The 14,056-nt window shown below is 30.7% G+C and overlaps 1 protein-coding gene across 1 annotated transcript; it reads left to right on the forward strand.

Annotated features, from left to right (window-relative positions):
* Positions 1–3,691: 3,691 nt before the first annotated feature.
* LOC105648019 (Single hybrid motif superfamily protein) lies at positions 3,692–8,366 on the forward strand. The gene is made up of 3 exons (XM_012234269.3): positions 3,692–3,903; positions 5,814–6,073; positions 8,037–8,366. The coding sequence occupies exons 1-3, from the start codon at positions 3,825–3,827 to the stop codon at positions 8,160–8,162; spliced, it is 465 nt and encodes a 154-aa protein (XP_012089659.1). The 5' UTR covers positions 3,692–3,824; the 3' UTR covers positions 8,163–8,366.
* The last annotated feature ends 5,690 nt before the right edge of the window (positions 8,367–14,056 follow it).

Raw genomic sequence — 14,056 nt, forward strand, 5'->3', positions numbered from 1 at the left:
TTGAATGTTGAGAATTCCTTGAAAATAGGATGTTTGAAAGCACTTGCCTTTTGCATGTTATCTAGCCCATTAGCCTGTCCACCCTCCGGCATCGTCCATCGATTTTCGGCCAATTGCACTTTATGGCTATCCGCCCTCATCCAAGACCTATAAGCAATTGATCCTTTGTTACTCCTTACGTGAGGAACAATTTTCAATATTATCTATCTGAGTGTCCCAGCATTCCACAGAAAAACAAAATGTGGATAGTCATTCATACTTAAAAGAAATCCATGACCAGTCCCCTTTTGCCTTCTTAATCTGCATTTTCCGTTTTAGTGGTTTCCGTATATCCACATACAGCAGAGAAATTCTTTGGGTCAACAAGTAGAAATTCTCCAATATAATTTCCCACATCATGAGCGACACATTCAGACATGAATCCTAAGGGGAGATCATGAACTTGGATCCAAAAGTCCACTATCGTCATCTCCATCCTCTTTGGGTTCTCGCCAGGTTGCAAAGGTTTTAATAGAATGAGATTCTCTGCAAAATTCCAGGGTCCTCCATCTGCAAGTCGATCATGATCAATTTGGTGAAAAAATTGAAACATAAAAACATTATTCCCGAGTTCTTTGATAAGTAGACCCATCACCAACCTCCACACCTGTGTCATAGTGTCTTTAAACACACGAGAGTTAATGGGTTTATTTGTCAGTAATCTCCCCGCCACACACCATTTGTCATGAGTTTCGTTAGTTTTCCTTGCTTCCAATTCTTAATCATACTCCAACCTGCCCGTCGATTCTTCTATATTTAAGGCAGCATAGATCTCCTCAATAAGAGGAGGTTCATTCGTATTCTGATTATCTAAGTCCATTTGAGCAAACCTTACCATTCAATCAATATGATAGCAAAGAGCCAAAGCGACAAAAGGGAGCAAAACTTGTTATGCAAGAACAAGAGGTTAGCCTTTCATGAGAAAATAGGAGCAATTTTTGAGACAATTTGAAACCTAAACTTAGAATTCATACTTTAATATTATATAAATAACAAAATTAAACGAGTATATACGAGTAAAGTTAACGTGCAGCACACGTTATGAAACAACAATACATAAATAAAAGGGATAATTCACTTATCTTAATTACACAAGTAATAATTCCAATAATATTTGACCTCAAGGTTTTATGAATTGATTTTCGATGCTTTTAAGGAAAAGAAAATACTGTCACGTCAATTTATTGGCGATGAAAGAAAAAAAAAAAAAAAGAAACAATGAGTTTTGGTTACACAAAGAGAACTACTGTTTTTTTTTTTTTTTTTTTTTTTTTTTGATTAAAATTGACGTTACCTTGAGAAAATATAGTTCTAAGTATTTTAAATATAAATTAACTGGTGAACACAATCTATTATCATAAGTTACTATTAAATGTGACTTCAAGAAAGTTTCTTTACTAACAATGAAAACTTATTTTCTGTAAAGCCTTTGTAGGCCTTGATTTTTGGAAATACAACACAAGTTATTCCCCTAACAAGTAGTGGCGGATCGGTTCTATATAAAAAGATGTGATTATTTTTTTTTTTTTTTGAATTTTTCTAAAATATATAATTTATATTCAATAAATTAGTTTATAAAATTCAATTTGTTTATTTGTTTGACCCTTCTTATTCAAAAAATTATATATTTTCATAAAAAAAAAAAAATTTCTAGATCAGTTACAAGGTGCTATTCAAACTTTAGATATTTTTTTTAGATTTTTAAAAATATTTCTAAAAAGATTTTTTTAGATGATTGTGGGAAAAAATGGATCTTGTCATTTTAGGTGTTTGTTTAATTAGTTTTAGAAAATTAAAATAATAAATATATAATTTTATAAAAAAAATATATATGACTTTGTCAAAAAAAATCAAAAGAAATAATTTTGTTGTTCCACTTGGATGATTTTGTAAAGAGAAAATTACAATACATTCCCTGTGGTTTACGAAATACAATTAGTCTGCCATTGTCATTTTAAAATATACTAATTTGTCCTCATATTTTGCTTCCGTTGCACTATTAGGTCATTCTATCCAATTTTTGCATCTTTTTCATTAAGTCAATAAGAAAATACAGAGATCAAATGAGAGATACTAAAATATTATACCAAAAAAATTACAATGCAGTTCCTGTGGTTTGAAAAATATAACTAATCGATTTCTGTATTTTTAAAAAATAAAAAAGATATTTTCGTTATTTCATAAGGTACTAATGGAAAATGTGCAAAAATTAGATAAAAAGACATCATAAATTTGCGGAAGTAAATTATAAAGATATTTTAGTCTATTTCCTAAAAGACAGGGACGAAGCTAAAACCCTGTAAATCTCACTGCAATTTTTCCTTTTATAAAAATAAAATAAAAAATAATTAAAATATATATTTTATGTGCCACTTAGATACATGATTGTCTTGTCCTCTCTCCCTATTGCATTTGAATTGCTCTCCATTTGCCAGAATGACAAGATGCTTAGTTCGTTGCTCCAAAATATTGAGATGCACCGAGGTTAATTTGGTAAAACTAGACGGCATTTTTATGTATTAAGCCAACAAATTTTGGCGTGTAGCCTTAGGGGTCATTTCATTAGTCATCACTCACCAACTTTTGCCTATGGGTTTGTTGACACATCGACCTACCACCATATCGAGCCTTTTCGTTTTCATTTTTTTTTCTTATTTTTAGATTTTTATACAATATTATTATTTAATTAGTTTTTTATTCTAATAAAAATATAGTGATTAAACTCTTTTTTTTAAAAAAAATTAATTTAATTTTTTTATTTTAATTTTTCCAAGTTTTATATCATTTTTTAAATATTTTGTTAAATAGTTTTTTTTATATAAATCACCGGTATCCCAATCCGATTATCAGGGATTGTCTAATCCAGATCGGGTGTAGTTACAGTTAAAACTCCTCACTCCTCTCTGCAGGTGCGTTTAGTGGGGACGAACTCGAGAAATTTTTCTATATATCCAGTCTGCGTTGCCAACTGAGCCACAATCCGTTGGTTTTTTGTTAAATAGTTTTGAAATATCACATTTTGTGTGAGTTATTATTTACCTATTCAAAAATTAATTTTAATCTTCTTATATTTTATTACCTTTTAATTGTAATATTATTTTTTGTTAATTTTTTATTTTCAATTATACTGTTGGTAAATAAAAAGAAATAAAAAAATAAAAGTAAAATTTAAATATTAATTACAGTTATTAAATTTATTTTTAGTTGGTTAAATGAACAATTGGAAAAATTCTAATTTAAAATTTATATAGTTGAACAATTATAAAAAATTAAAAATAATTTTTTAAAGTAATTAATATAATATACTATAATATAGAAATTAAATAGTAATAATTCACTTGGTTTAAAAATAAAAAATAAAAAAAATCAAACCCTGGAAGGCTAAGATGAGCCGGCATGAATTATTTTCCTTTTAATCCAAGATCTTGAGTTAGAGTTTTGAAAACAGAGTTTCTTTATAAGATTGTCCAGTGCCAATCAGAATTAATTAGGTTAATGGGCTTTGGATTTCAGATAATTAAAATAAAAAAAAAAAAATTAAAACGAAGACAAAGCAGTTTCAAGTTGAAAAAAGAAATAAAACAAGAAAGCGTAGGTAGAAGACAACAAACTGGAGTAATACAGAAAACACCCACAAGGCACCAACCCTCCGATTCCAATATAAAAACACACTCATATAAGTTGACGCAATACGAACGAGAGAGAGCAGCAGTGTTGAAGTAACACAGTGTTTGGTAAGGGAAGCTTAGAATATAGTATATTAGATTCTCTCTCTCTCTTTCCCCATGGCTACGCGGTTGTTGTGGGCTTCAAGAGCTGCTTCTTACCTCAGGATCTCAGTTTTCCATAGAGGGTTTTCTTCTGGTAAGTGATAGAAAAAACTTTCTATGCTTTATTGATTTCCTACTTATTTATTGTATTTTATCTTATTTATTTGCCTTCGGTGTCTTAAACTGTAACATTTGAATATAAGTATATTTGATCCATGGGTTGTTCATTTAGATTTAGATCTTCTTTATTATACTATTCCTAAAAGATTTGTTTTTTTGCACTGGGTTGTGTTTGGTGTTGGCTTTGGCTGCGGTTTGATCTTATGTATTATCATTTAAGTTTTGATTTCATTTTGTGATTGATGCACTGACATTGACCATAGACATTTACTGTGGCTGCTTTTGTCAGATGGATGAATGTATTGAAAGAAGAGTGATTATTGATTTATTCTTCTTATGATTAGATCTCTTTATCTAGTTTATATTAAGAAAATGACAGCTGTTTTTAGTAATGATGTTAGTTTTCTAGAAGACGAAAATGGAAATGGGGTATCTTTGGTGTCTCTCTTATTTGAAAATTGAAAACCACTTTTTTAGCTAGAGATGCTGTGTGATATTTGGGGTTGTAAATATTTAGTAGTTGCATGGTGGTAGCAGATGGTGACAGCTATGATGTTGACGGTGTAATAGTGTTAATTCATGGCAATTAGCAGCATTGTATTTGGAGATTATGGAATTCGAGTGGAGATTTGATTTTAGTTAAATTCTCATACAGAAGCATACAAGAAACAATAACTGCACAATAATGATAGAAAAAATTAATATATTAACAATACTTGTATGTCTGGTTAGTAGTATATATATTTATCAAATCTTTCTAATGATTTGAGTCCTTATGTTTGCAGGAAATATGTTATTTTTTATTAATAAAAGCCAATATTTTTTGTTGTCTTGATTGAAAGTTCATTTCAAAAAGTGTTCCTTGTTCCCTAGTTGTGGTTGAGATCAAGCTAAAATTCCTTTGCATTTTGAATGTATCATATGCCTTCACTCTGCCTATCTTTTGGGTACTTTACAATATCTTCGGTTGTGATTTATGTCATCTTTAATAATACACGATTGGAGTGGGATGCCAAAGATTCTAGTAGTAATTGGTTTTTCCTTCCCTGGTGTTTGGTTAAAGAATTGTTCTTTTTTGGTGTTTGTCTAACTAAAAATTATGTACAAAGTAGAATCTATATACAGCACCATCACTAAATTATTGAGCATGAGAATGCCAGGAAGTTATATTGGTGCTCAAGGATAGGGTAAAGCTATTCAAGAGATATATGGTAATGGGAATGGAGTAAAACTATAAACTGACTTATATAGTTTTCTTGGCTGTATGTACATGTCAGGGAGAGATTGATCATGTCATCTTATCAAATATACTCGTTTAGATTACATATGTACATAGGCTACGTCCACATTTTGGGGAGAGATTGATCAGGTAATCTTATTTAAATATATTATAAGTATTTCAAAAATTTTTTCCAACCTATATTTTTGCTTTGCATTGTTTTTAACCTGATCAGAATGGATATTTGAAACAAAAGATTCATATGGCCGGCTGCAACTAGTTTTAGGCTAAGGCTTGGTTGTTTTTGTTGTTAGATTCTTTATGTATATAGACTAGTCAAGATAGGTGAAAAGGTATATTTTCTGAAGGACCGTACGCACTTATGATCCCACCAAGTAAGATTCTGGAAAGAGAAGTTTGAGGTTAGTCCTTCCTTCTGTAATTGTGCAAGCAGTGGCTGCTCTTAAGTCTCAGTGCTGCAGCATTTTAGTTCATATCCATACCCTTTCTGTTGCATTAAACAGTGGTTCTTGTTAAATTTTACAGCATTAATCTCACATTCAGCAGCCATCTCCATTTGTTTTTGTTTCTTTTTTCTCGGGTTTCAGTTTGTGGGATTACGAGTATTTGTTGCTTTTGCTGATACTTCTTCATTTAACTTATAGTTATAAAGGATTTGAAGTATGCTGACAGTCATGAGTGGGTGAAAGTTGATGGAAATTCTGCTACTGTTGGTATAACCGATCATGCTCAAGATCATTTAGGTGATGTCGTATATGTTGAATTACCAGAAGTGGGTGCTTCTGTAAAGCAGGGTGACAGTTTTGGTGCAGTTGAAAGTGTTAAGGCTACAAGTGATGTCAATTCTCCTATTTCTGGCAAAGTTGTTGAAGTCAATGAAGAACTGAACAGCTCCCCTGGTTTGGTTAGTACTCTTATATGGTGCTATTTTTTTTTTTTCTGAATTAATTTTACATGTGAAGTTATTTTTAAGTAGCATTTTGCTGTGTTTTTCCTCTTTTAAATGCTGTGGTGTATATGCATATGTTAGGATCTGTTTTTACCCGTAAGGTCATAAACTGTCAATCTAACAGTCTTTTTCTTTGCAACTGTAACCTTTTCTTTATCCAAGACTAAGTGTGTGACTACTGGTCATCTGCAAGCTTAACTTATACATAACTAGAAAAGAAAAGTAAAGAAGTGCCAGTTGAACCTACATGTAAAGTAGATGATGCTCGTTAAGGATAATGTAGCTTATGTTCTGTTGTCCTTTCTCTACTGCAGTTCAAACAATTTTGGACTCGCACTGAGTCTTAAGGGGCCTTTCCTACAATGTCCTGGATCAATGTTAACATATCCGTACTGTTCAAGTAACTATAGAACAGAGGAATTCAAGTTTTACACGTTAGAAATGCGAAGCCCAAAATACTTGGTACCTCAAATGGAGTCATGAATTGAGCAGGTCTAGAGTTACTAGGTTAATAACTGAACTAGAAGTCGTAATACACTCGCATAGACATCTTTCACTCTGTTTTTCCCATTAGGGCCACAGCTAATATTTCCATAGTTGTTGACCTCCCAAACAAAATAGCCATTAAATTTTATAGTATTCCCAAGCTGCCCAAATTATTTGTGGTTTACTGGCTATAAAATGATCTGGGCACTACATGTTTTTTTACCTTGGATGCTTACAGCTCCAAATTCTGTTTTTGAACCTTGATGGCAATATTTAGTTTATAAATCTTTGTTTCTGTGCATCTGCTCTATATGCTCCTTTTCCTTCTACCTGGAGCTTGACATATCAGATATGTGATTGGTTTTTTTGTGTTTATCCTAATCCTGTTTTGGTCAGAATTGTATTAGCCCATGTCATTTAGTTAGTAAACAGGACAAGTTCAGGATGACCTGAGATACTTTAGTCATGTCTTACGTGTATTCCATGTGCCCCAGTTTATAATTGTGATACATTGGTGATGGAGGGTGCTAAACGGGGAAGAAGTAGACCTGGAACCACATGGGGAAGTTATCGTAAAATATCTACTGTAGGCGTGGTTGTACTAGTTGTTGTTATGGTTGTATGTTTAACTTATTTAATATGTTTGACCTTATATTAGAGTGATATTTTTTTTTTCCTTAAATCAATTTTGCACAACAATTAGTAAAAGAAATGTTGTTAATGAATATAAGCATGCAAACAATATATGCAAATTAGTTTCCTCATTAGGTTATTTATTTTGTTCTTAGTGTTTAAATTACTAGGATAAAGTCCATGTTAAAATGATTTATTCCAGCCAGTGTTGATATTACTTTTTTGCTAAGTCGATTAATCAATGGTTTCGTGCTAGATGTTTTATAAACTTGTATATTTGATATTCTTGTCAGATGTTTTGTTCAAGTTTGTCTCATTATATATTCCAGTATTTAGTATTCAACAGAACTCAAACCCAACCTAAGTTACCTTTTGTGGTATGAAAGGTTATATTGCAGCTATATGTGAGGAATTTGCTCCCTGTACTTGTCCTGTCCCTATTCTTGTCAGTTGCTGTTGGCATATGTTTCTTTCCAAATGTAGCTAGTTTTTCCTTTTTGATTTACTATTAGTCCAGTTTCATCCAAATTTAGTCCATAATATCTGTTCTGCTACAACTAAGAGTTGCACTTCTCAGAAAAATATATGCTATAATGAGTCGAAACACAATGGTCTGTTTATGCGCGATAAACAATTTGGGGAGTTGTGCATGAAAGTAAGTATTTCTTAGATATATTTTGGTTCTGGTCTCAGTTTATATGAAATACACTAGCATTTCCAGTTTATATGTTTTGTCTGGCTTCATTAATGCACATCCTTAAAATTGTTAGTTAAGTTTGTTTCATTCATCATTTTCCAGGTAAACTCAAGCCCGTACGAGAAAGGATGGATTATAAAGGTCAATATCAGTGATGTTGATGAGCTAAAGAACTTGAAGGATGCAGATGAGTACTCAAAGTTCTGCGAAGAAGAAGATAAGCATTGATGGGATCTCCATGTTGAACATTAGGCACACTCATCCGAAAGGGCATGTGTCCTATGGTTGCTTGACTTGAGAGAATACACATTTCTGTCTTGATACTTTTATCCAACCATGTGTTTATCTCTATTCCCTTTATTCAGAATGATACTATCAAGTAAGCTCTGCCAACATTTTAAAAAAAATAATAATCATTTTGGATTTGCATCAGTGTCATGGCAAAGTAGGCTGTCGACAAGTGTTGGTCATTAAGTTTTGAATATTTGATGCAATTTTCAGAAGTAAGAGATAAGAAGTGCAAGCTTTGGATGGTGTTTGCCATCCATTATTCTCTGGAATTTTGAATAGCTAACTAAGAACATGAGAAGTTTATTTTACTTGAATGCTCTATCTTCCTCTAGCTAACTATTTTACATTTCAGAAATTTTTAGGATACAGAATAACAGAAATTATCCGCGGTTAAAAAGGGAGGCCATTTTCTTGAGAAGAAAAGAACCAAGAGAAGCCATTAATTCAAAATTACTTTTAAAATTTAAGCCTTTGTTTGAACGAAAATATTTTTTTTGGTTTTTTAATTTACTATAAAAGATATGTTTTAGTTTTTGGTTTTTGTTCTTTATATACCAAAATTTTTTAATATTTAGTTTTGAGTATCATTGGCTGTTGAACCAAATATAGTTATTATAAAATCCGAATGAAATAGTTCATTGGCAAAGACCATTTGCGGAGGAGGCTGTTTTCTCTTGAGGCGGCTGTTTTCCAAGAGATAAAACTCATATGTAGGAAATTTTGACGTATTTCTAGTGAATTATTTTACCTTGGCACCTTATTAAGTGAGCCGTAGCATGCATTTGTGTAGTGCTACAATGTTAAAAGTCGCATTAAGCTGTGCATAATAGTGAGAGATGTCGTAAATTTTATCGAGCTTCAAAATAGATGAGAAATGTTAATATGTTTTGGAACCATAGTATAGAAACACGAATGGCACAACCCTAGTAATGAAATGAATGTAAAAAATAAATTAGTAAAAGCTGATCACAAATTGGTTGACAAACATGTATGTAAATGATTGAAATACATGAAGATGAAGAAAATAAATGGTTAATAAAAGCATCATAATATAATAATACCTCTCTATTTACCAAAACAACATCAAAATTTATGATATGTTGATTTCACGACAATGCTTTGTATTTACATAATCAATAGACTCGTGCTCTAATGGGCCTTGATTTGCACTGCAAGAAATTCAGCAAATTGCAACTCACTAATTGATCATTATTTCATTAAAATCGATCACTAATTCTGCATTGTGACTAATCGCGACGTCCACCAATTGGTCACAAGAAATGTCGTTGCAATTTTATTTGCATTCAAATGTTTATTCTCTCACTATTTTGCGACCATCGGTGTGGATCGTAAGAACAATAAATCAATTGCTATTAGGTACTGACTTAGTCCCCCAAAAGTCAGTTGCAAATCCGTTGCAAACCATTTTCCATATTTTTAATGTGAGTGGTTCCCATCAAGTTATATATAGATGTGAGACCCTAACTCGAGTGCTAAGTCCAATCCATTTAACGAGGTTGAAACATTCATTTAGATTAGATTCATGTGTGAAAGTCTACGTTTTAAAAATAATTGCTACTTAATTTTCATTATAAGGTAAATTTAAGAAAAATTCATTTCTTTGACTCTAAACAATAGTTTTTTTTTTTTTTTTTTTTTAGTATTGGGGAAGGGATATTCGAATCCGGATCTATTCTCGGATCATATATACATTTACTATTAGGTTATGCCTTGTTGTGCGACTCTAAACAATTGTTGAAGTTAGAAAAGTGCAGTAATCTTTGAAACCGATGAGGATTGAGGGACGAAGTGTTTTTGGTCGTAGCAATAATTCAATTAGCCAAAATATTAATGTTTTGGAAAAATAAGATTTGAGATGGAGAGATATAATGCATGGCAATATTATAGAGCAAATAAATAAAATTAAAAGCTATGAACAAATAAAAGAAATAAAAACCAAAATAATAAAAAGAAGGAACATTGCTTCTAATCCTTTTGGGGATTATAAGGCAATCATACTTCTCCCAACCAAAAAAATAAAGAAAATAAAGAATGAAAATAGAAAAAAAGAGGACTTTTGGTGAATTTGGTTTGCAGCTTGAGTTTGGTAATCGAATCTACCTCCTTTATCCCTTTGAACGAGAATCAAAACCGAATAGTCCTAGCGATAGTAAATGGAGGTTCCTTGATTTTAATTTGAAAGTTAAAATCATTTTAATCCTTCAAAATGGTCTAACTGCATGTTACTCTGTCATCAAATCGATTCCATATTTGATCTCTTTTGATATAACAATTCTTGTTCTATTCTTTATTTCATTTTCTCATTCCATATTTCTATTCTCTATTTTATTTTTTACCCATATTAAAGGTAACAAAAATGTAGTCATGTAGAGTCTATCCATAAACTCACCCAAGAAGAGGATCTAATTTTGATTGACGTGCAACCTTACAAACAACATGGACCAAAATAAAAAATAAAAAAAAACAAAAAAAATAAAAAGCAAATCTTGGACCATAGGCCCACGCTCCAACGAATTTGAGCATGTAGGTGGAGCTAGACTTAACTCTAAGGCGAGCAAGCTGGTTTTGGCAGCGATTGAAACAGAGTGGTAGCTATTACGGTCGTCAAGGAGTCCCTACCAGCCAAGAAGCAGGAGCGTTAGTCACTTTCATGCCAGACACCACAATGTCCAATACTAATAGGGCATTAATTGTGTATCCACTTCCCCATCATCCCTTTACTTGCTCATATGCCTTATGTGATGGGATGAATACACAGATTCACTTTTTAATTTTGTGTCGCCCTGAACTTTACAGATGATTTATCGTGTACTTGAACTTTAAATTTTGATATTATTATACACCTTTCGATAGTAATATCAATAATTTTTGAGGTTTTTAATTTTTATATGTAAAATATCGACTTTATATGTAGTTGACATGATTTTTGGACAATAATTTTCATAAATTTTAACTTTTTAATGAGTGTTTAATTAATTTAATTTTGTAAGTTAAAGTATTCAATAAAATAAATTTGAAAATTGAAGTGTTTAATAGGTGTAATTTTATAAGTTAAAGTGTTTAATGAGTCAAAATAAAAATTGAAGGTGCTACAAAATTAAAGTAACAAAGTTCAGAGGTGAATTGATGTATGTGGCCTTATGTGATTTGGTGTGTAATTAGGCTGGCTAAAGGGTTCTCATTTAATTGGATAGGTTTACCCACAATCGATGTAGCTGCACATGGGTCGGATTGAATTGGGTTTACTGATTTAAAGTATTCAATTTTTTTTATGCAGTTTAATGATTTTTTTTTTTTTTAACCTATATGAACCCACAGATCATATAGCAAGTTAGATTGAGTATAGGTTCAATATAAACTTAGGAGTTAAATAAATAACAAATAATATAAATAATTCTAAGTAAAATGCACATATTGAAGAAGAATAACTAACAGAACTAAATCTACTTAGAAAACAATTTTTACAAACCACAATATATTTCAATAATAAAATTTCAAAACAAGTTTAATAATAATAATAATAATAATAATAGCCTACTAAGAAAGACGCAATAAAATTAAAATACTTAATAATATAACTATACATTTAGTTTTAAAGTAGAATATATTTTAATAGCAACATTTAAAATAAATTTCTACTTAAAAGAAAAAGCAAGATTTTGAGAGGCAAGACCTACTAAATATGTAAAAAATTAGTATTTATATTAAAAACTATGAATCAAATTAAATAAACTCAAATAATTTATAATTACACATATATATATTTGATATTATTTAGTGGATTACGTCTCAGCGAATTTACTTACCACAACTCCACGACCCCATCACCATCACCACCATGGCTCCACCGCTATCACCACCACCGCTCCACCACAACCACCTCAACCTTTACTACGACCACCACAACCACCACTCTACCACCACCACCATTACTATATAATAAAAATTATATTTTAGTGTTCAATATCACCACAAAATAAAAATTCTATTTTGTTTTTTTATTTTATTTTAGGAATGGGAAGAATAGAATAAAATCACTAAAATTATCAAAACACCTATAATTTTATATTGTAATTTAATTTATTAATGAAAATATATGAAAAATTAATTTCTAGTGACTTTAACTTTGATTTCGTTACATTATATTTTTTTTCAGCTTACTTTCTTTTAATTTTTTTAGTCCAGATAAATTTATAAATCTAAATAACCTTTAATGAATAACTTTTAGTTTAAATATTTATTTTGTATTAATAATGATGTGGTAATTGTGGTGGAGTAGTTGTTGTGGTACTGCTGGTGACAGAGTGGTAGTTGTGATGGTGGTGGTGGTGGAATTGTGGTGGTGGTAGTGGTGGTGGAGTGATGGTAGTGCGTGCTAATTACATCACATATCTACAAATAAGCATAAAAATTGAGTGATTACATTCCATAAATTTTTTTCAGTGACATGGCCAAAAGTAATAATGATATATTAATTACATTCTATCGCAATACATTTTTTATTGCATTACATCTTTGATTACATTATATCCAACCAAAAATAGCGTTAGAACCTAATTAACACCTTTTAATTATGATAATATGTAAATTTAAGTTATAATATGGATTAGAATATGAAAATGAGATTTTCTAGGTCCATGACCTAGTATAGGCCGAACCTATCCTTGGTAGTGACTTTGACTTATTTTTTATTATTCTTGATTAATTGCATGAGATAATAATATAAAAGAATTGAAAATTAGGCATTATAGTTTTCATGGTATGTGATTAAAGTCTTGGTTTTTTAAAGAAAAATCATGTTTATGTGAAGGTATATCAATTGTTGTAATAATAAGTAAGAATATGATTTATGACTCGAAAATGGGTTTAAGAAGTGTTAATTGATGTTATGAATTGCTTGATAAGAAATGGTATGTTTTGACTTGAAAGAATATAAATTAACTACTTATAGAAGTCAATATCCTATTAGGCATATTTTGTGATTTGCCTCTTTATATCACTTAAAGCATGATATTTATGATTAAGAATCTTATATATGTTTCTATGAATTGTGGATACTTGTGAATTGCTTGGATATCACGTGATTTTCTTGGAATATTAATAAGAATGCTTATGGGATGTTGAGAAGTATTCCATGATTACGATGATTGATTGATGAGTAAGTTATAAAACAGGTTCTATATGTTATGTCTTGTTAATGAGAAATGGATGCTTGAAAACTAAGTATCATTATATAACTTGGTTATGAGAATTTGGTTCCTATGAATAAGATATGAGAAAGCAAGTAAAATTTGATTTCTATGCTAGTCTTATTAATGAGAATTAATGCTTGAATGATAAATATGATTACATGACATGGTTATGAGAATTGATTGATAGGAATAAGTTATTAGAAAGTATGGAAAGCTTGTTTCATATGCTAGATTGCATTATGAGATTTGAATGCTTGATACATAAGAATGAGAATTGACATGATTGTTTCATATGCTAGATTGCATTATGAGATTTGAATGCTTGATACATAAGAATGAGAATTGACATGATGATGGATATAAAAATTTATTATGGTTCGAATGCTTCTACGATTAATGATGATTTGGTTGATGAATAAGTTAAAGAACATGTTTCATATGTTATGACTTGTTATTGAGTAAACATGCTTGCAAACTACACTTCATTATATCACTTGGTTATATAATTGGTTAAGTGAGTAAATTATGAGAAAGTAATAAAAGCATGTTCCTTATGCTAGAATCCTTATGGGATTTTAATGCTTGGAATTTCAATTATGAGATTTTGACTTGTTAATG

This window comes from Jatropha curcas, chromosome 11, assembly GCF_041381405.1.
Source record: "Jatropha curcas cultivar XTBG-Jc1 chromosome 11, XTBG_Jcur_1.0, whole genome shotgun sequence".
Classification (NCBI taxonomy): Eukaryota; Viridiplantae; Streptophyta; class Magnoliopsida; order Malpighiales; family Euphorbiaceae; genus Jatropha; species Jatropha curcas.